This window comes from Podarcis erhardii, assembly GCF_964252035.2.
Source record: "Podarcis erhardii genome assembly, chromosome: 16".
Classification (NCBI taxonomy): Eukaryota; Metazoa; Chordata; class Lepidosauria; order Squamata; family Lacertidae; genus Podarcis; species Podarcis erhardii.
This window is the reverse complement of record NC_138514.1, coordinates 2,935,650-2,956,684: the sequence shown is the minus strand read 5'-3', so window position 1 is coordinate 2,956,684 and position 21,035 is coordinate 2,935,650. Positions and strand designations below refer to the sequence as shown.

At 42.8% G+C, this 21,035-nt stretch overlaps 1 protein-coding gene across 2 annotated transcripts in view; it reads left to right on the top strand.

Annotated features, from left to right (window-relative positions):
- Positions 1-234: 234 nt before the first annotated feature.
- Positions 235-21,035, top strand: part of PEBP4 (phosphatidylethanolamine binding protein 4) — a 248,633-nt gene continuing 227,832 nt past the window's right edge. Inside the window, exons 1-4 of one of the 2 annotated variants that reach the window (XM_081843973.1) lie at positions 294-385; positions 3,822-3,893; positions 3,991-4,106; positions 5,520-5,652. In XM_081843973.1, coding sequence (XP_081700099.1) covers positions 3,825-3,893; positions 3,991-4,106; positions 5,520-5,652 — 318 coding nt within the window. In that variant the 5' untranslated portion in view covers positions 294-385; positions 3,822-3,824. Of the gene's footprint in view, positions 386-3,821; positions 3,894-3,990; positions 4,107-5,519; positions 5,653-21,035 lie in introns of both variants that reach the window. The other variant, XM_081843972.1, reaches the window with a different exon arrangement.

Here is a 21,035-nt window from a genome sequence, read left to right as displayed (position 1 = left end):
CTCGGCTGCTTTTCTTTCTCCTCCCTAACTCGTCCTCCATCCCTCCCCGCCCCCTTCTCCCTCTTTCCTGCCCTAATCTGAGCACAAGCCAAAGGTCTCTAAGTCAAGCTGGCCAGCCCCGCCCAACCCTATTAGAGCCTCGCCCGGGGGCGGAGACAGCGCCCGAATCGCTCTCCAACTGCCAGCCTTGCGGGGGAGAAGGACGGCTGCAGGAGCCAATGGGCGGCCGCGCCGCTTCCTGCTTGGCTGGCCCCGCCCTCGCACCTGCCAGCTGGGCGACTTTACATAACAGCTGCGGGCGCGGCTTCAGAGTTTGCGCTGCTTTAGGACGGGCAACGTCCCTTCAGCTCCCTGTTCTGCCCTGCCTCTGACACGTCAATTCCAGGTAACCCCACCAGAAACGGAAGATGTTTACCTGGGAGTAAGCCACCTACGTGTAATTCAGCAGGACTTGTTTCTGAGTAGGCATTGTTAGGCCTGCGCTGTTAAGAGGTGATGCACCTGCAATCTGATCTTGAAGCATGTTTACTCAGAAGTAAGTCCTACTTGGGACGCGGGTGGCACTGTGGGTTAAACCACAGAGCCTAGGACTTGCCGATCAGAAGGTCAGCGGTTCAAATCCCCGCAACGTGGTGAGCTCCCATTGCTCGGTCCCTGCTCCTGCCCACCTAGCAGTTCAAAAGCACGTCAAAGTGCAAGTAGATAAAGAGGTACCACTCTGGTGGGAAAGTAAACGACATTTCCGAGTGCTGCTCTGGTTCACCAGAAGCGGCTTAGTCATGCTGGCCACATGACCCGGAAGCTGTACTCCGGCTCCCTCGGCCAATAAAGCGAGATGAGCACCGCAACCCCAGAGTCGTCCGCGACTGGATCTAATGGTCAGGGGTCCCTTTACCTTTAAGTCCTACTTACTCAGAAATAAACTTGAGTTGGGTGGGATTTTCTTCCGTCAAAGTGCCTTAAGTAGCTGCATTTCCTTTGCGAGGGTGTGCTGGCTTCTCCTCAATAATCCCCCAGGAAGCAGTGTGAAAGGGGGAAGGCAAAAGCCAGAAAGATTCAAGGGCTGCAATCCCAACTACAGGGAGTAAATTCACATTCAAACTTCTGTTTAAACGTGATTGTGAGATTCATCTGTGGTGCTGGACTGATCTAGCGGGAGTTCAGATGAGAACCTTTGCATTTGAAGGGTTGGAAGGGAAGCAGGGACAAGATTAGGAGCGCACTCCTAGGTATGTTTACCCAAAAGTAAAGGACCCCTAAGTGCTCAAGGACATACTGTAATGTATTCAGTCATGCTTAAAGCAGCAATCATAAACACACACAGGAGGGAGGGAATAAGCCCCACAGGAGACAATGGGGCTTACTAAGGGCAACCAAAATGAACAAAGGGTTGGAGGAGCTTCCCTAGGAGGAAAAGTTGTAACATTTGGGACTTTTTAGACTGGAGAAAAGAAAAGTAGGAGAGCTACGATAGACTTGTATGCAATTATGCAACCTGTGGGGGGGGGGGAATGTGATAGAAGCTATTAGAACTTGGGGACAGAAGAAGATGAATGTTGGAAGATCCAGGAAAGACAAAATAAAGTACTTCTTCACAGGGCACATAGTTAAAATATTGAATTTGCTCCTGCAAGAAGTAGTCATGGCCACCAATTTGGATGGCTTCAAAAGACAACTTGATGGGAGGATAAAGCTATCAGTGACTCCCAGCCGTAATGGCTGCGTTCTGCATCCAGGGTGTGAGGCAGGATGCCAGTTGCTGGGAATCAGAAGTTGAGAGAGGGCCGTTGCTCTCGGGTCCTGCCTGCAGGCTTCCCAGAGGCACCTGAGTGGCCATTGAGAGCAGACCGGTGGATGAGATGGGTCTTTGGCCTCTTCCTATGTCTAAGCATGCACTGTAAGTGTGCAGGAGATTGTAGCCTTTTCTGTCATTTGTGTGCTTTCCATGGAAGGTGTTATCAAAAGGAAGTGGCAGAGGGCAATAGCTTTCCCCTCTTCTAACTCTGCCTACGGGTGTCTGGTTACAATCTTTGTGAGACCACCCTAAATTCTCTGTATGTAAACAACAACATCCAAGAAGTTCTGTGTGCAATTCTGTGTGCACATGTCACCAGATGGGTAAGGTTGGTCCTATAGGGCAGGTAATTTCAGTGATTTTAGGTCATTGTGTATATGGATGACCGCTTAAAAAAAAAGCTATGCTGTGAGAGACCTGTGTTTCAATTAGTGCTATACTGTAGTCTGAAACATCCAACTGCCGGCTTCTGTATTTTTAGAGGAAGAGCAGCAATTGGCACAACCTGAGAGATTTTTTTTAGCACAGCCTAACATTGGAGCCTGCAGAATGTCCCCTCCATTTCATCTTTGGACCTTTTCACCGTATCTGCACCAGCTAAGGAATTTTGAGTTCTCCAATTCCCCCCACCCACCCCCAGCCTGTCTTTTTCCTCACCCAAGGTGGCAACCTGACATGAGCCCTTAGTATATAATCTGGAAGATATCATTACTAATTAGTTTTTCTGGGACAAATTTTCATATACATTAAAAAAAGTTTACTTGCCTATATCTCTGTGATTTAAACAACAGTCTTAGGAACATTCTCTTATGATGAGTTCTAGAGGGTAGCCATGTAAGTCTATTAACAAAAGAGAGAGTCTTGTGGCATCTGAAAGGCCAGTAGATTTATTGTAGCATACGTTTTCGTGCACCTGATGAATGGTTACAATTCCACAAATGCTTACACTGCAATAAATCATATTAGAGGTACCACACACCATGTTCCTATTCTTTAGAGGAAAATAGCTACTCAAGGCTATTGTTTTTGTGTGTGGGTGTATTCTCCAATGCGAAATTGGCTCAGTTAATAGCGGGTTCATACTTGACTGCCCACATTTGTTGTTGTTTAGTCGTTTAGTCGTGTCCGACTCTTCGTGACCCCCTGGACCAGAGCACGCCAGGCACTTCTGTCTTCCACTGCCTCCCACAGTTTGGTCAGAGACTGCCCACATATCACTGCTTTATTAGTTCTGTGATGCTTTCCCAGTGTTAATGCATTACTGCTGTCGAGACATACTCTTGTAGTATAGTGCAACAAAAATGGGACAAAAAGTAAACAGGACTGTTTGTGGTCTAAGACTTTAGAGGATTTCAGCAGCCAGTTACAGGAAGGCATGCACTGATTGGAAAGGAAGCAGTATTTCTGCCCCAAAATGGTTGTCGCTAGAAACAGCACTGAAAGTGGGATTGTGTATGATTGCCCTGATACCACCCTGAATGCAAATCATCATGAATGCACACAAAAAAGGATGTCTGGCGGGCTCTCAGTTTGGGACGGCAGCAAATCTGCATAGCTGCTCTAGAGGCATTTCAAAAGCAGTAGTAGCCTTCAATGTAGCTGGTCAATATATAGTCCCAAAAAGGCCAGATTCTCCTGAATGGTTGTCAGTAGCCCCAAGTTCCATTAATCGCTTTTGTGGATGTAGCGGAATATGAATGCCATTTGAGTAGGATCAGGAGGTGCTGGGTGCATATGCTGGTTTACATCACATCTAAGTAGTAAAAAGCATTTTATTTTATTTTTTGCATTTCCTACCCATGTAAACTGCTGCTTTTAGGCTATCATCCCACAAAAGAAGCATAATAGAAAAGAGTTCATTGTTAAGATTGGCCAGGGTTATTAAAAAATGTACATGTTAAAATAGATGCAGTTGATGTCAGATAGAAGTGGGATTAATGTGAGATTGGTAAAAGCCTTCCTTATATAAGAACAATGTAATTTAGTGAGCAGGGGAAGATGAAAAGAGAATGTTCTTATTCTGCAGGTGATGGAACTACAGCAAATGCAAATAAGGGGCCTGGAGAGAGGATTTGGCACTTGGCAACAGAACTCAGAAGTAATTGCCTTCCTATAACTTGCAAAACTGCGCACAGGCTTGGTATGTGGCTTCATCTTTGAGAAGCTGTACGTTTTACATCCTTTGTCTTTCACAGGACAGGATGAAGCTCCCGATCGTTTATTTCCTGATGGGTCTTGGTGTGCAAGTTGCTGCACAGAGAGAGGAGTGCGTCTTTGAGAAGCTGAATGAGAAGGATGCCCAGTTTTGTAGGTGAGCTCATTATTCCCTCACATTTCCCATAGAAACACAGCCCAAGGGATCATTTTATTACATCACGACCCCTGACAATGTGATAAGCAGTTTATTTGAATATCAGAGTGGTGCATGGTAATAACATTTTCATATTTTGCACAATGGGTGCAGCCAGAATTTATGTTAGGGGGGTAGGCTTTATGCTGGGGGGTGGGGCAAGAACCTCAGTTAGTTAAATATATTTATTTATTAATTTACTGCCCACTGCAGCCCCCCCCCCCGCTACATCCATGTTTGCACACATTGTGCCAGAACATTTCTGGTAGATGCGATGTAACAGTTTTTGGGTAGGAGAAGGTCTGCATGTGCTTAACTCTTCTACTGAAACAAACTGGAATTAGTTGTACTTAACTTTGGCTGCATCTTGCTTCTTATTCTGGAATTTTAGAACGTTGTAGGGAGGTGAGCTGAGGAGTCCTGCGGGCCAGCAGGGCGTGGTTGGTTTGTTTTTTGCATTTAGTCCATGGGCCTGAGGGTCCCCTGCCCTGATTTATAGTATGAATATTGTAATCATGCCACTGGCACCTTCTGACTTTGAATTCTCCATCACTACTGTACTAAGCTATTAAAAAAAGTCCCATTGTAAATTCCTTTCTGTACAGAAATGATTTTATAAGAATCATTTACAGATAGGTAGCCGTGTTGGTCTGCCATAGTCAAAACAAAATAAAAAAATTCATACCAAGAACTAACTTAGTTGGTCTTTAAGGTGCTACTGGAAGGAATTTTTTTATTTTGTTATAAGAATCATGTAATCTTTGAGAAGTCCTTGGGCCACATCACATCATTTTGGGTTAACTTTTGCCTACATTAAGAAAGCCTCTACTATTTAGCATACTATATTACAGGCCCTTCTTGGTCTGCATCAGGGGCACTTTGGGGAATGTGTTAATTTGCTCATTAAAGGGGAAAGGGAGGAAAAGAGCTTTCAGTGATGTGGAGCAGATTGCAAAGAGACGGATGAATTAACCTGGAAAAATAAATAATAAGAGAGTCAAATATGGGATTGTTAGGATGCTTGTATAGATGTACTGTAATCTAAAGAATTAGCTACACTTTAATTAGCTACACTTGAATTACTTTAATTAGCTATTAGCTACACTTGAATTACTTTAATAGTGTGTACAAGGAAAGGTGCATTTTCAATATGGACATGTGAAATAATTATTGTACGATGTGTTACTGGTTGTGGTCACAGAACTCAGGTGTATAAACTTTATTCTGTATTAGTTTATCCAATGCAAGCTTTCTTTTGGCGGCAAGGTGAATATATTTAAAATTTATACTTTTCATAGAATGCTGCTGATCTTCAACTCACTTCTTGTTTGGAGTCTTTTGTAAGATCTCACTCCAGTTTTATCTTGCTTACAGAGGAGATTTAGAAGTTTTGTATCCAGAGCTGGGAGATGTTGGCTGTACATTTATTCCAAAGTGCAACCAGTACCGTCAACAGATCAGCACGGAATGGACCAGCCCAAATATCAGATACCACCAGGCAGATGAGGTAAGGCAGCAATGGTGGCATTTTGTGAAAATGCTATTTTTGTTCATGTCAGAGATATTTTGAATACAGACCTGTCATCAAATCACATATCATCTTAATATTTTTTGTAATAGTGTTTAATATCAGAAAAGCCTGCAGCCCAGGGATTGTTTCATGAAATCCTGTTTGTACTATCACAAGGTGGTGACATGAATAAAATTTCAGTGCATGATCAGGAAAATCCAGGTTCAAATGCTCAGGTTGCTTCCAGCATGTCAGTAGGAGGGATTTAATCATATACTGGGAATTTAGGTTTGTGCAATTAAAGTATGTTAAAGTGCTCTCTTGCAATAAATCCACTTAAAAAAAAACTTTTTGTGGTTAGGAAACCAAAGGGAAAATGCACCAATGATGTGAGATAATTGACAAGAAGATTTATAACTTCCTTGCAAGCAAATCAGGATTCTGTGTTCATTGTTGTATAACCCCCTGCAACGAATCAGAACAAATGCTCAGTTAAGAGTGGACATTGTACAATAAACCATGTACAATAAGCAGGTCATTTGGAAGAGCCCCCCCCCCTCAGACATGAGCTCCCTTGGTGAGAGCCAGTCACTGTCCCTCAGCTTGATCTCCCTCACAGGACTGTTGTGAGAATAACTGGATACGGAGTACTATGTGCTCATTAGAGGAAGGGTATGATAAAAAGTAATAAGCAGCCGGATAAGTTAAAACAATTGGCACACAAGCAGCACTAAAGTGGACCATAGACAGATAACCCTGGAACTCTTTTAGCAACAGCATTCTGGGAGCCCCTCTTGTGGCACTTCAGCATCATCCCTGCACTGTTGATCCCCAGGCACATCTTCTTCTAGAGGACCTCCGCTAGTTGCTTCTTTCTTCTTTTCTGTTTTTACAAGGATCCAGGCGAAAGGCAGGGATCACACTGGCAGAAATGTTTGTTTAGAAGAAGCATGCACAGATCTTTCAAAAAGCATGAAAGTGTCACTTTCTTGAGGTAGTGGGAGAGGTATTGGCTATATTCTATACTGGAAATGCTATAATTTGGTATAAATTCACATCCCTCATCCTTATCCTTTGTTCCCTGCCCTGGAACTTGCATGGTGAGCCATATGGTGCACAGTGACATCTAGTGGCCCCATAATATATTGCTTTTAAATGTATCATTTCTCTGTACTGTATATCTTTATTAGTCTGGGATAAAGAATTTCATTATCAAATTTCCTACAGGGCCTGGGGCACAATTTATGTGGAAGTCCTTCTGCAGAGGTCCTGCTGTTCTCTCACAGTGCCAGTCCATTTCAGTGGAGCTTGCAAAGAACAGCTTCCAAGAACTGCATTGGCACTGTTGTACTTCAGTCACACAATTCTCAATTGGTGACACAGAATAATAAAAAGGAAGGCTGATAAACACATGTAGACAATCTGGTAGAAACTGGAGAATATTGGACTCAGCCTAGACCAAGCAATATTAGGCCCACAGGCACAGAGCCCCTGCTCTATTATCTTTCAGAAGGCTTTGAGAACAGGTCGACTGCAGGAAGGCAAATGTTGTCCCCATTGTCAAGGATGTTGTCCCCATTGTCAAGGATCCAGGCAAGTACGTTACATCAATAACAGGAAAGGTCCTAGAACAGATAATTAAATAGTATATTCCCCTGTGCTGTCCTTGCAGAGAAGCTGGAAAAATGTGGGCAAGACACATTCACTTTTAGGTGGGTTTGTAGCTGGTTGACTGACTGAACCCCATAGCTCCCTGCTATACTGGAAACGAGTGACAAGTGGGGTGCTGCAGCGTTCTGTTCTTGGCCCGGTGTTGTTTAACATCTTTTTAATGACTTGGATTGGAAAATGTATGTCCAATAAGCGAATATAGACTGGGGTTTTTTTTGGGGGGGGGGGAGAGGAATTGCATACCCTCAATCATTTCTCGGATTCAACAGCAACAACAACATTAATAGCCCACCCATCTGACTGGGTTGCCCCAGCCACTCTGAGCAGCTACCAGCATATACAAAAACATAATAAAACATTAACAATTGCCTTCATATGTCTTCTAAAGGTTGTATAATTACTTATCTCCTTGACATCTGATGGGAGGGCATTCCACAGTGTGGGATGAAGAAATAGAGGGGATGCTCATCAAATTTGTAGAAGACGCCAAAGTGGGAGGGGTAGCTAATATCTCAGAAGACACAACCAAGATTCAAGGTGACCTTAACCAATTGGAGAACTAGACAAAGCTAACAAAATGCATTTTAATGGGGACAAATATAAAGTTTTACACATGATTGGCATCCATCCATCTTGAGAGACAACAGAGTGTGCCTCAGGGGGTGAAGTCAAAATGTTGTGTTAGCAGCAGGAAAGTGACCTCTCTGGGGTGCAAGCCTGGGCAGTGTGCATGGAGGTCCTGGGCTGCCCAGACGACAAGACCCCCACTCTCCCCCTTGCTGTTCTTGTCCGAAGGAAAGCAGAGCAAGACGTTTGGCATCAGCTTGGTTGCAGAAGTTACTGGAAGGAGGCGTACAAGATGCCATCCAACCATTTTAGGGACTCCACTCTGGATACTACAAGGCAGTGGAGGTTGGGGATCAGAGTTTTCCTTCTCCGAGATGGGCTGCCTTCCCAGGTTAGACAAGCCCCATCTGCCCCTCACTTCCCTCTACAGAACGTGCTGAAACCGCCTTCTTGACTGTTGGACCCACTCTTGGCCTTGACTGCTCAATTTGCCAGAGCCTGTCTTCACATGCAGGGGAAGTCCCTAAGTCACCAAGGGTTTGAGACCCATTGGCTCCCCTCACCTGGTTTAGTAGCTCTGGCTCGGCCAGGGAGGTGATCAATGTTTGTTTACAAGAGGGGATGGTCCCTGCCTGCTTGAAGGAGGCAGTAGTAAAACCACTCCTTAAGAAATTGTCCCTGGATTCAGAAAACCTAACTAACTACCAGTCAGTTACTAATCTCTCTGTTCTGGGTAAGGTTCTGGAGTGAGTGGTTGTGGACCAGATCCAGGCACTTTTGGAAGAAACTGATTTTCTGGATCCATTTCAATCGGGGTTTAGGCCAAGTTTTGGCACAGAAACTGCTTTGGTTGCCCTGTATGATGACCTCTGTCAAGAGAGAGACAAGGGAAACATGTCCCTGTTAATTCTTCTCCACCTCTCAGCGTCTTTCGATACCATTGACCATGGTATCCTTCTGGAGCGACTCTCCGAACTAGGGGTGGGTGGCACCGCTTTGCGGTGGTTCCCTTATTAATAATAATGATGATCATAATAATATTTTATTTATGATTTTCAATTGTATACATTTCAAAAATTTTACAATCATTTTAACATTTCAGAATTTGACTTCCTTCCCCCTCTTTCTGCAGTTCCTTAAATTTATTTTTAATATTTTCTACATATCTAAATTAACTTAATTTGCTCATTTATTCATCTATTTTAAATATACAGTGGACGCTCGGGTTGTGAACATGATCCGTGCGGGATGCACGTTCGCAACCCGCAGCGTTCGCAACCCGTGTCTGCGCACGTGCGGGTTGTGATTCGGCGCTTCTGTGCATGTGCAAGGCATGAATTAGCGCTTCTGCGCATACGCGACTGCCAAAACCCGGAAGTAACCCATTCCGGTACTTCTGGGTTTCGGCAGTCCGCAACCCCAAAAAAACGCAACCTGAAGTGGCTGTAACCCGAGGTATGACTGTATACTCTTACAAAACTGCAGGTTATTACAGTTTATTTGTAAATATTCAATAATAATAATAATACTACTACTACTACTAATAATAATAAGAGTTTGGATTTGATATCCCGCCTTTCACTCCCTTTAAGGAGTCTCAAAGCGGCCCACATTCTCCTTTCCCTTCCTCCCCCACAACAAACACTCTGTGAGGTGAGTGGGGCTGAGAGACTTCACAGAAGTGTGACTGGCCCAAGGTCACCCAGCAGCTGCAGGTGGAGGAGCGGAGACGCGAACCCGGTTCCCCAGATTACGAGACTACCACTCTTAACCACCACACCACACTGGCTCCCATTCTTTTATAAAAAGTTTGTTATCTTAATTTCTTACTTTTCTGGTAAGTTTTGCCATTTCTGCATATTCCGTAAGTTTTTGTATCCATTCTTCTTTTGCTGGGACTTCTTCTTCTTTCCATTTTTGGGCAAGTAACATTCTTGCCACTGTAGTTGCATACATGAATAAATTTCTATACCGTCTGAGTAGTTCTGTCCCTATAACTCCCCAAAGTAAAGCTTCTGGGATGTTTTTTACAAACATTATTTTAAACATGTTAATTATGTATCATTTCCCAGCAAGCTTTAACCTAACTACAAGACCCCCACATATGATAAAAAGAACCTTCCTTCTCTTTACATTTCCAGCACTTATTTGATTTGGATTTATACATTTTTGCCATTTTGCTTGGTGTTAGGTACCATCGATATATCATTTTCATATCATTTCCTCTTGGACCATAACATGCTGTAAATTTTATAACCATATTCCACCGTCGTTCCCATGCTTCCATATCTATATTATGACCAATATCTATTGCCCAGTGTACTATTGAGAATTTTACTTGCTCATCCTTTGCCTCCCATTCTTTTGGTAAAGAAGAAGAATTGTTTTGTAAGAAAATGATTGACTTAGGGGAGGTAGGATTCAAATACGCTTCCTAATACTTTTGCTGCTTGTTCTCTACTCTTTCTCTCTCCCTCTCTCTCTCTCTCTCTCACACACACACACGCACCCGTCATCCCCTTTAAATACATTCACATATGGCAAATGGGATAGGATTGAGGATGCTGTGGCAGAAGTTATCACTACTACTACTAATTATTATTAAATTTAATTTATATGCCACTTATATGACAAACTGCCTTCTAACTGGTTTGCATATATATAATACATATACGTATATAAAATACATAATTAAAATACAGTACACAATATCAGTTTGATCAGAACCTTGTAAATTTTAATTAAGAATGTTTTAACAAAACAAACCATTTAAAAGCATGATGCTTAAAACACTCTCACCAAGAGGCTTATGTTGAGCCCACACACCACACTCTTGTCCCTCCTGTCCAGTGTTCGAAATTAGCTGGGCGCCAATTACATTTTGTGACTGGCAACTGGCCTTTTGCGACTGGATGGAGATTTCCAGGAGCCACCCTTGGTGCCTGGCATCTCTGCCTGCCTGGCTGCAGTCAGCAGGTCTGCTGGGCATAGCGGCAGCAAAAGACACGCATCCTTTTCTGCAGCTCCACCCCCGCCAAACACCTGATTTCCCCAGCAAAGCAGCACAGCAGCAAAAGATGCACCTTTTTTGCTGATGCGCTACCCTGCAGACTCTCTGATTTGCATGACAGCATTTCCCCCCCTGTGAGGCTGCCTGGTCTGGTCTGGTAACAGGGCAGGGAAAAAAAGGGGGGAAGGAGGGGAGCCTAGACATTTTGTTTGGGCAGCCACAAGCTAGGTCCCAGGAGCCACATGGCTCCTAGCATTCCCATCCCGTCTCCCACTCAGGAATGACCCATTCTCCAAAGAATCACTTTCCTGAAGTGACCCTGGCTGGGGCAGCCTGCCAGTGGGAACCTGCTGCATCTTGGTGGCTTGTCTTTTATAAGGTTATGGGCCGATCATTTCCACTTGCCATTCCTCATAATTTACTAGCATGAACGTTACATGCTATGAGCTCAGTTATCTGAGTTATGTTCTCCTTGTATGTGGTTTATATTCTGGTAGTGGCGTGCTGTGTTTTGGTGCTGTGTTACATTATATCTTATGTGCTATTTTGGCAATGTGAGTGGGTGTGTTGTTGATGTGGGTGCAACTGTTTTAACATTCCCCTCTTCCTGCGGATATTAATGGGCTAGAAATAATTTGTGCTGGATCTGGGGCTGGTGTAAACTTGTGTTGTCTTTGGGAGCATGCGCAGGGATTGAAGTGGTGTAGATATGGCATAAGCGTGCTCTTCCCTTGTGTTCCTCATGTTCCACCCCTAACTTAGCCACATTTCAGCCATTCTGCTGGTGTCTGTTTGCCAGAATAGTGGCTGTGTATTTGGCATTCCATTGTCACCTCAGATCTTCCATGGAATCCTGTGGCAGGTCGATCTCCAGATGACAACTGTGCCTTAAATTACATACTTGCTAAACTATTCATTATTTATTTCCTTCCATTTATGAATCACTTCCTGCAAAACATCTTGAAGCAATAGAACAATAAACACATACAAAGCAACTTACACACAGTGTAAGATAGTCTTTATGGGAGTATATTGTATTTAATTATGGAGTATCAGAGTTTTTAGGGGGTCGACCAGACTGGGATAGCTGGGATAGCAGGCTTGTTGGTTTTTGAATGTCTGATGTAGATTTTTTCAATTTCGTTGTTTTGTATGGGACAGTGACAATAAAGATTATTGTATCGTATAAAGACAATTAAAATAATTTCTTATACAAGTTCAAACCCAGTAAGACATAGATTGCATGTCACAAATGATGTACCTATTTGAAATTACAAATTTACTAATCTAATTACAGATTATATATTCAATTACATATTGCCCGCTTGCCAGGATTAAGGTGTTTTATGAACATTCACATCTTGTTTATTATAAGTAATAAGATGTGAAGGTCAAACTTGTCCATAAAGAAAGGCCTGTGATCACTGCTTGGTCAGAGTTCACTTAAGCTAAGTAATATTTGGGCTGGATGTCTTTGAATTGGAGCATTTCACACCTTCACATTTTCACAGCACTTCCAAGTCTTTGAGGCACTTCACATAAACACGATTTCAAGTATGCATGGTATCTTCCTGTTTAGATCAAATCTTCTGTAGCTGAAGATACTGGGAATATATGGAAGAAGTATCAGAGGCAGACATCACTGCTAACAGCAAGCAGGTGGACTTGTTTATTCTCACACAAGTTCGAAATGCTTATTTTATGATGGAAAGACCACTAGATGGTACTGTTACCCTTGACATTTCTTCAGGGAAATTATAAATTGATACGGAATTTCCCACAGGTTTCATGCAAAAGTTAACTTCAGCCAAGTGGGCAGAATTTCTGTTGAGTTCTGCTGCCTTGTCTAAAAGGCCACCTCCCTCTAAGAGGTTCTGGTTGCCTCACCTCAAAAAGGAGGATACTGTTGTACAGCAGGAAAAGGTTCAGAAAAGAGTAACCAAAATGAATAAGGGGATGGAGCAAGTCCCCCGTGTGGAAAGATCACAACATTTGGGCCTTTATAGTTTAGAGAACATGCGAGAAGAGTATAAAATTATGCATGGAATGGAGAAAGCAGATAGAGAAAAGTTTCTCCCTCACTCACTTCATCACTCTCTGATGAAGCTGAATGTTGGAGGATTGGGAGAGACAAAATAAAGTACTTCTTCACACAGCACAGTAGTTAAACCATGTCATTCACTCCCAGAGGAAGTAGTAATGGCTGCCAGCTGGGATGGGTTTAAAAGAGGATTGGGCCTATCTATGGAGGATAAGACTATCCGTGGCTGCTAGCCAAGAAGGCCACACTCTGTCTTCATGGTCGGAAGCAGTCGTGTTCTGAATACCAGTTGCTGGTGCCCTTGGGTCCTGTGGGCATCTGGTGAGAACAAGATGCTGGACCACTGACCTCATCCAGCAGAGCTGTTCTTATGTTCTTAGTATCTCCTGTACCTTCTGCAGCAAGCCAGTGTCTCAGGATTTCAGTTAGAAGATATCAAGCCCAAATGTTATGTAACTTACATAAACTCTGGCCAAGCAATAACCCAGAGGGCATAGCCTTTTATACATGGGTTAATCCAATAGTCACATTTCATTGATCTTATTATTTATTTATTTTATAAAGACCACTTAATATAATAAAATGCCTAAAAACCACATCATTCAATAAAAATTCCTAAAAACTGGATAAAAACATAATGCTGTTGTCTGTCACAAATAAAACTGTGAAGTTTACAAAGCAAAAACTAAATTTAAGAGGCCAGGAATCCATGGGGACACATTTCATTTTAAAAGAGGTGTTTCAGGGCATAACTGCTACCGCCTCATAAGTTACCCAAGGGAGGGCACTCCAAAGGATGGGTGCGATGACCAAGAAGAACTGCTTCTGTGTTGTTGCCAAGTGACAATCTCCTGATCGTTGCTGGACTCAAGGGAAGTGGCCCTTTGGCAAACTTTAAGGGGAGAGGCATCTCGTGGTCGACCAGTGGAATGAGTTCTGCATTCTGCTGCCAGGATATACGAGCTAGTCAGGAAAGGGGGAAAGGGACAATAAAAAGGATGGCTAGTGAAGCTAGATGGGATGCTACTGGCAGGGCTGGCCTGGCAGGCAAGATAATAAAGGTTCCCATAGGTTGCCAGAGGCCAAACCACTGGGGCAGTGGAGTGGCATGCAGCCATTGTTGCTGGCACAGCCCCTGATAGGTGGGCACTGGCAGAGTTATCAGGGGTGCTCTGGAGCCATTTCCTGGCCATATCTACTTGTGTGTATTTCCCCTCCCTGATGAGCACACATTGGATAACAGCATAATGTGAATATAGGATTCCTTCTTCTAAGTATGTAAAGGCAATAATTAGCATCTGTTATAATTACTTTGCGTATAGCTTAAGAAAGAATTTTAGCAGTCAGTTAATGGTTAACCTCATAGTTGTTGATGCTGCTTAAAATTAATGGTCCTAAAAATAACTGTTCAGAAATCATTCTGAACCTCCACTCCGGCTGCAGGAAGGTTGTTGATGTTAAACCTGTGAAAGAAGACAATGAGATTTATTAGATGGTGGTGGGGAATTTCACAACAAGGTTCAATTTGCTTGAGGATGGAATTGCAAAAAGAAAAGAAAAAGGCACTGTAAGAGCATTTCTTGAGGTTACTTCAAATGAGCTAAGATGGGAAGAGAGGTACCTCTCTCCTGAAATAAGATACTTGGAATCTTGTAGTCTGTTTTCATAAAATAACAGTTTTGAGTTGTTGTGGTCCTTAGAATGTGAAACTGAGGTTTCAAAATCTTACAAAAAGACAGCAGTTTTTAATAGACCTTATTGTCAATCTGTGTTTTCACTCAAATGCCCTCCATTGATGTAGATTTCTTGTTTTTTGTCTGACATTCCATTCAATAGAAATCTCTTTAAGTGCAGGCATCCAGGCAGCCAGCAGGGGGCGCTATGTGGATGGTATATCTATGAGTTTGCCTGTCTAAATCCTACATGTGGCTCATTTACTAGACTTCTCCCAAATAGCTTGGTAGATTTCCAAACAAGTCTCTTTTGAGTGAGGATGAATAGCACACAATGTGCTAAGGTTTGCAGCATGTGGTATTTTTTATTATTTTAAATTAGGCAATGGAAGAAGTGCACTGCGATGAGAAGCAGAAAGCTGGCTTTGAGATTCCATGTTCCCTGTCTTTGTTTTTGATTTTGTTTGAATACACACACACACACACACATTTTAACCTTTGAATGCCATGGGATGTTTCTGAAGTTGGAGGAGCCCCCGTAATGCCTCCTTCATCCAAAGGACTGTCTGCAGGTGAGATAATGGCTGGAATCTGAGCATAGCAGCACACAAGAGTCCACATGCATGTTGAGTTGAACTGTACAGTGCAGGATCCTGTGTGTGTTTTTCTGTGTGCGTAAATGGACATCTGTTATCAGGAATGCAGCAAAAACTGCCCAGTGCTGAACATTGTCCCATACTGTCAGAGGCATAATGTTAGATTTAATTGGAAAGTTTTTGCAACAGTCTTTGAGATATTTCTATGGCAAGATGTTAGAAAGGGAGAAGGAGCTTAGGAGTTTTACTGCAGTTGTATATCTTTAAAAGGGTGTTGGAGTTTTAGCAGTCAAAGGGAAGGATCTTCTGTCTGAAATCAAGGGTTCCAGCCAGTTGGCAGCCAGACCAGAAGTCGTGCTGAAGTGAGACATATGCTTTTAGCTCTCTGTAACCTTCTTGAGAAGGTGACCCTCTGGACTGAGCTTGCTTGGACATCAGGTTCCCCCCCTGTCAGGTCGCATATGGATTTGAAGCATGATCTCTGCACTGAAACACCAACAGTAAGCATAGTCAAAGGTGTTGCTTCTGGGATCTAAAGACCTGCTTCATTCAAAGCTTCAGTGAAAATCCCATTTGCATTTCAAAAATCTAAAGTGCCATTGTATTTATTCTCTTTAAAATATTAAAAAGACATTTTCTTCCAGCCATTGCAGATGGTGTTCACATCCTATGGTAGATATTAGCAACTGTCAGCCTGTGAGCCAAATTCATCCCCATAGGAGTATTTTTTGGAGCTGTGCTCCTATGGTAGAGTGCCTGCTTTTTGTATATGAGCTTCCAGGTCCAATCTTTGGCATTCCAGATAAAAGGCAGTCGTGCTTATTGGAGTAGATAGTAGTGGACTAAAGGGACTTGGCATGTGGAAGCTTCATATATTCTGTTGTCTGAACCTTAGTTTGTTAATTCAGAATTGTGGAGTCTGAGTAGCAAAGAGCTGTGTTGGCGGTTCACTGGGGAGTACATTACAGCCCCTTCAGTAAAATTAGTTGTTGAACAATTTTGGGCAGAGGGAAATATAAAGCAGTAAGTAATGGTAAATACAGTATTTCAGAAGAAGAGGAAGAGTTGGGTTGAACTCCATTGTGGGCTACATCTACAAGCAGAGAAATAGGCAACAGAATTATACTTCTGCAGTCGCAATGCACATGAAAGTTATAGAGACTGGGAGATAATTTAATTTTCCCCAGGTTCAAAATACAGCACTTTGTCTGCTAAGAAAATGTAAGATCCTGAGAATTGTTCTGTATGTGGAGATTGTTCACTGACTAGTTATCCAGTAATGTCTCAGGAGGAAATTATTAACTCTGTACCAAGGGAGAGGAACAAAAAAAAAAGTGGGGAACCCAATTTAAATATTTTAAGACTCTTGTAACAGTTGGTAGGAGAGAGACCTGGGAGAACGTCAGTCAGTTTACTGCCTGTGATCCTTTGTGATCCTTTGTGATCATGCAGTCCTTTTTCTCTTGGCAATAATCAGCTAGAAACAGAAGTTTGCCATCACTGAGTTAACTTAGCTGCAAATAAATTTGTTTGGGTGATTTTTCTCCTAGTTCTGCCATTTGAAGAATGAGCTCTGCAGAGAGTAATTGACCTACAGTCCCTTTTACTGGAAACAGAATTAACACCTGCATCCACGAGGACTGTGCTTTACACATTTATTCCGTTCAGTTTCAAGAAGAATATTTTCTATTTGTAAACCAGGAAAGGTTGAGCAGAAAGCAGCATCTCTCCAGCTGACTGGGAGTGTCCCTGTCCGAAAATGTGAAAAAGGCGACAGTGACTAGCAAACTTTCTAGTTTTGCTTAATTGATACCTGGATTTGCTATTGCTTCTTCTAATAGCATCCAGATGCTCCCACGTCTGTGGGAAGGGAAGCAAACTGGAATTGCCCTCATACAAAGTAGGGATTTCAGTGGACCCCTCAGGTATACAGAAAAATATATGTTTGTAAATTTAAAAACAAAAGAATAAAAATCCAAAATGGCCCTTAATATCATGTAAGAGAACAATCCAAGAGACACCTTGGTCAGTGGTATCCAGCGAAGCAGTTCTGCTAGTTCAAGGACTTTTATCTGTGCAGTGGAACTTCCCTGCCCTCTCCTTCCCCTCTGTGGCTCATGGAGTACAATGAGCAAGTCCAGAGCAGAGTATCAGTGGGGTGGGGGGGTGTATTGGCCAGCTAAATTACCCTGTAAAGGTTTGTCAGTGCTCAACCCCTTAATCTGCTCTGGGGGTCCTCCCTCCCAACCCTCCAGAGAAGTTTTATGGCACATGCAGGGAGCTGAGAGGACAGGGAAGTTCCGTTGCACAAGCAGCTAAAAGCAGACCCTCCAAGTGTCTCTGTTTTCCAGGGATGTCCCTGATTTAGAGAAGCTGTCCTGGTTTCTGATTTGATCCTGGAATGTCCTGCTTTTCCTTAAAAGGTAAAGGTAAAGGGACCCCTGACCATTAGGTCCAGTCGTGACCAACTCTGGAGTTGTGGCGCTCATCTCGCTTTATTGGCCGAGGGAGCTGGCGTACAGCTTCCGGGTCATGTGGCCAGCATGACTAAGCCGCTTCTGGTGAACCAGAGCAGCGCACGGAAACACCGTTTACCTTCCCGCCAGAGCGGTACCTATTTATCTACTTGCACTTTGACGTGCTTTCGAACTGCTAGGTTGGCAGGAGCAGGGATCGAGCAACGGGAGCTCACCCCATCATTGCGGGGATTCGAACCACCGACCTTCTGATCGGCAAGTCCTAGGCTCTGTGGTTTAACCCACAGCGCCACTCGCGTCCCATGTTTTTCCTTAGGACGTCTCTATTTTCATTGGAGAAATGTTGGAAAGGTATGGAGTTATCTGACCCCCAAGCCGTCTGAAGACATTCCTGTACAATATAGGGAGGGTTTTTTGATGTTTAAAAGTAAAATTACCATTATGGAATGGGACGTCCCTACGTTCATCAGAGAAGTGTTGGAGGGTATGCTAAAAGTCCTTGCACTAGCAGAACTGTTCAGCTGGATACTGACCAAGGTTTCCCCTGGTTGTTCTCTTAACTTGGTGATTAGTTTTATAATTTGTTTATGAAACTGTAAGAAGAAAACACAAATTATCATGTGTATTATCTTCATTGGGTATCTCCTTGATTTTTTTTCTTTCTCAGTGATCAAAGTATGATGCAATAAGTGCAGTTTTTCTCTTGGGATTTACATATTTCAATTCAGGAGAGTTTGAGTCCAAAAGCCACATTCATGGCTGAGGTAACATTTGAATTAGAGACTTCTCATATTCTTAGCGACTGCACTGAGAGAAAGAGAGGTATAGTAGTTAAGGCATAGTATAGTAGTTAAGAGCATTGAACCAGGCTCATATCAACATCATACATTTAGAGCTCACCACCTTAACAGCCATGGCTTCTCCTAAAGAGTGGTGGGAACTGCAGTTTGTTAAAGCTGCTGAGAGTTGTTAGGAGACCCCTCACAGAGCTACAGTTTATTGCACCCTGGACATACTACAGTTCCCAGGATTGTTTGGGGGGGGGGAGGAGCCATGAGTGTGTTAAATGTATGGCCTGGATGTGAACCTAGGGTTGGGGAGGCAAAGTTCACATTCACCCTCAGGCATGAAATTCACCATGTGCCCTTGGGTCAGTCACTTTCTCTCAGTCTAGCCTTCAGGGTTGGATGGTATGAGGGTAAGAAGGAAGGGGGAAAGAAGTGTGTGTGCTGCCTTGAGCTCCGTGGGAGAAGAGAGGGATATACGTGTAATAAAGATGGAAATAGAAACACTAGGTCAACTCTCCCTTGTTCATGTTACGAGAAAAGAGTAAAGAGCAATCTTCTTCCTACTATTTTACAGTAGTAGTCCCCTTTATTTCTTCAACCCTTGGGGAGGCAGGGCGCTCTATAGCTGTGCAAGAATGGCCTCTCTAACCCTGTTCTGATTGCACAGACAGCTGCCCGCCAGGGTTTTAGGCAGGGATCTCTCCCAGAGATGCTGCGGTTGCTCCTGGAGCTTTTGTATGCAAAACAGAAGCTGTGCAACTGAGCTATGGCCCTTGTGTGTTAAATGTTATTGTACTAATTATAGTAGTGGCTGAAAGGTGACTATAACAATTAAGTGTATGGGTGTATCTGCTCTCATTTTTGGTTTGATGTATTAGTGCAGTAAGAACTATTATGTAGACACTTATGTAGTCCTGGGATTCAGCTATACAGCTGCAAATAAAACATGTTAACTGTGTTTTAAGTGCAATATACAATGTGACACTAGATGGCAATGGTGAGCCTTATGGAAAATTCAAAGTATTTTAAAAACCACTTTAAAAAAAAAAGCATTTTCAGAACGTTTTTTATATGTTTGTAGATTCTGCCCTGGTCACAAAACTTGTTAAACAGAAATACCAGAGTAAACTTGTATCCAATGTTGTCATGCAGATTTGAATGGAAAATGAGTATGGCATAGTATTAATTCTGTAAAGGCAAGACCACTTCAGGAGGCATTTTCAGGTACAGATTAGATTGTTTTCTTTATTGGTGTATCTGCAGTTATTTGAACTACAGCATCTTCTCCTTTAAGTATAAGTGATGTGGCCTGATTTCTAGACTTTGTGTGAATCACCGTTAAATTGGCCTACAATATTTTTTGAAACACAATTAGAGTTACTCCATGAGAGAGAGAAAATATTACAAATATGCCTCTTGCATGATTGATCCATGTCATCACTTTTTGGTGGTAAGCTTTTGCAGCATAGCTATAGCCCTCTAATGTCCTGTCAGCGTTTGATCAGCTATTGAGATGTCTAAAGCTTCTGAGAAGCTGGAGGCATCACTGTGGTTTCCAAGAGCAGAGAGCATCCACTTGTCGAAATGGTTCTCCTCCTGCCAGGTATGCTTCCTTCCATGATGGGCACACAGTTGTTCAGTAGGAAGTTCGGGTTAGGCTAGGAACATCTGGATAGATGGGAAATGCTCTCTCCTTGTCTTGCAGACACCTCAATATTGCTTTGCTCAACCAAAAATAAATTGGAAAAGAAAATTGGACATTGCATCAATTTGGAGCAAGTTTATAAATTCTACAGCTAAGCAATCCCAATAGAAAATGATAGATCGGCAGCAAACGTGCAGTCCTTGTGGTGATGTATAGTCGCATTAGCTGAAATGCCGTATTACATGATTCTGCTTTATTACCAGTGTTGGTGGCAGACAGAAAAACAGATTACACTTGAGATCAAATCGATAGGAACTTTATTTACTGGCCTTTTAAAAACATATTTCGGCACTTTATAAAAACATACGGTAGATGCTATTGATAGAGCTTGTCTGCTTGTTAAAAAGCAATTTACCCACAGCGATGTTTTTAAGCTGCAATTTATGGCATTACCTTTTACCTACTCTTCCACATTTCTCTTTTTATCATTGCATTTGACGACTTCCTCAGAGGGCTCTGTGGACTCTGGCCCTGTTCACTTAGGTCAATAGCGTCTTCTTCCCGGGATATGTTTGGTTTCTCTTTTGCCTCACTGTTGTAATTAGAAGGAAGGCGCCACGTATTAAGTGGTTACATGCATGTATTTGACATTCCCTCCAGTTAGCTGCACAATGACCATGTGAAGCACCACATACACTAGGAAAAGAAACCCATGTTTTGGAATTGGAACATTAGTGCTACTCTAAGCAAGGATTAATTCATTGCGGGCACGTCATTTGAACAGTTAACAATTTGCTGTCCCGCGTAAAAAAGAATATTCAAATCCTCCCTCAGCAGCCCCAACTGCTTTTTCTCTAGTGGGTGCTCCTTCTATTCTTGGAGCTCCAGCAGAAGAAAAACAGCTGGAAGACA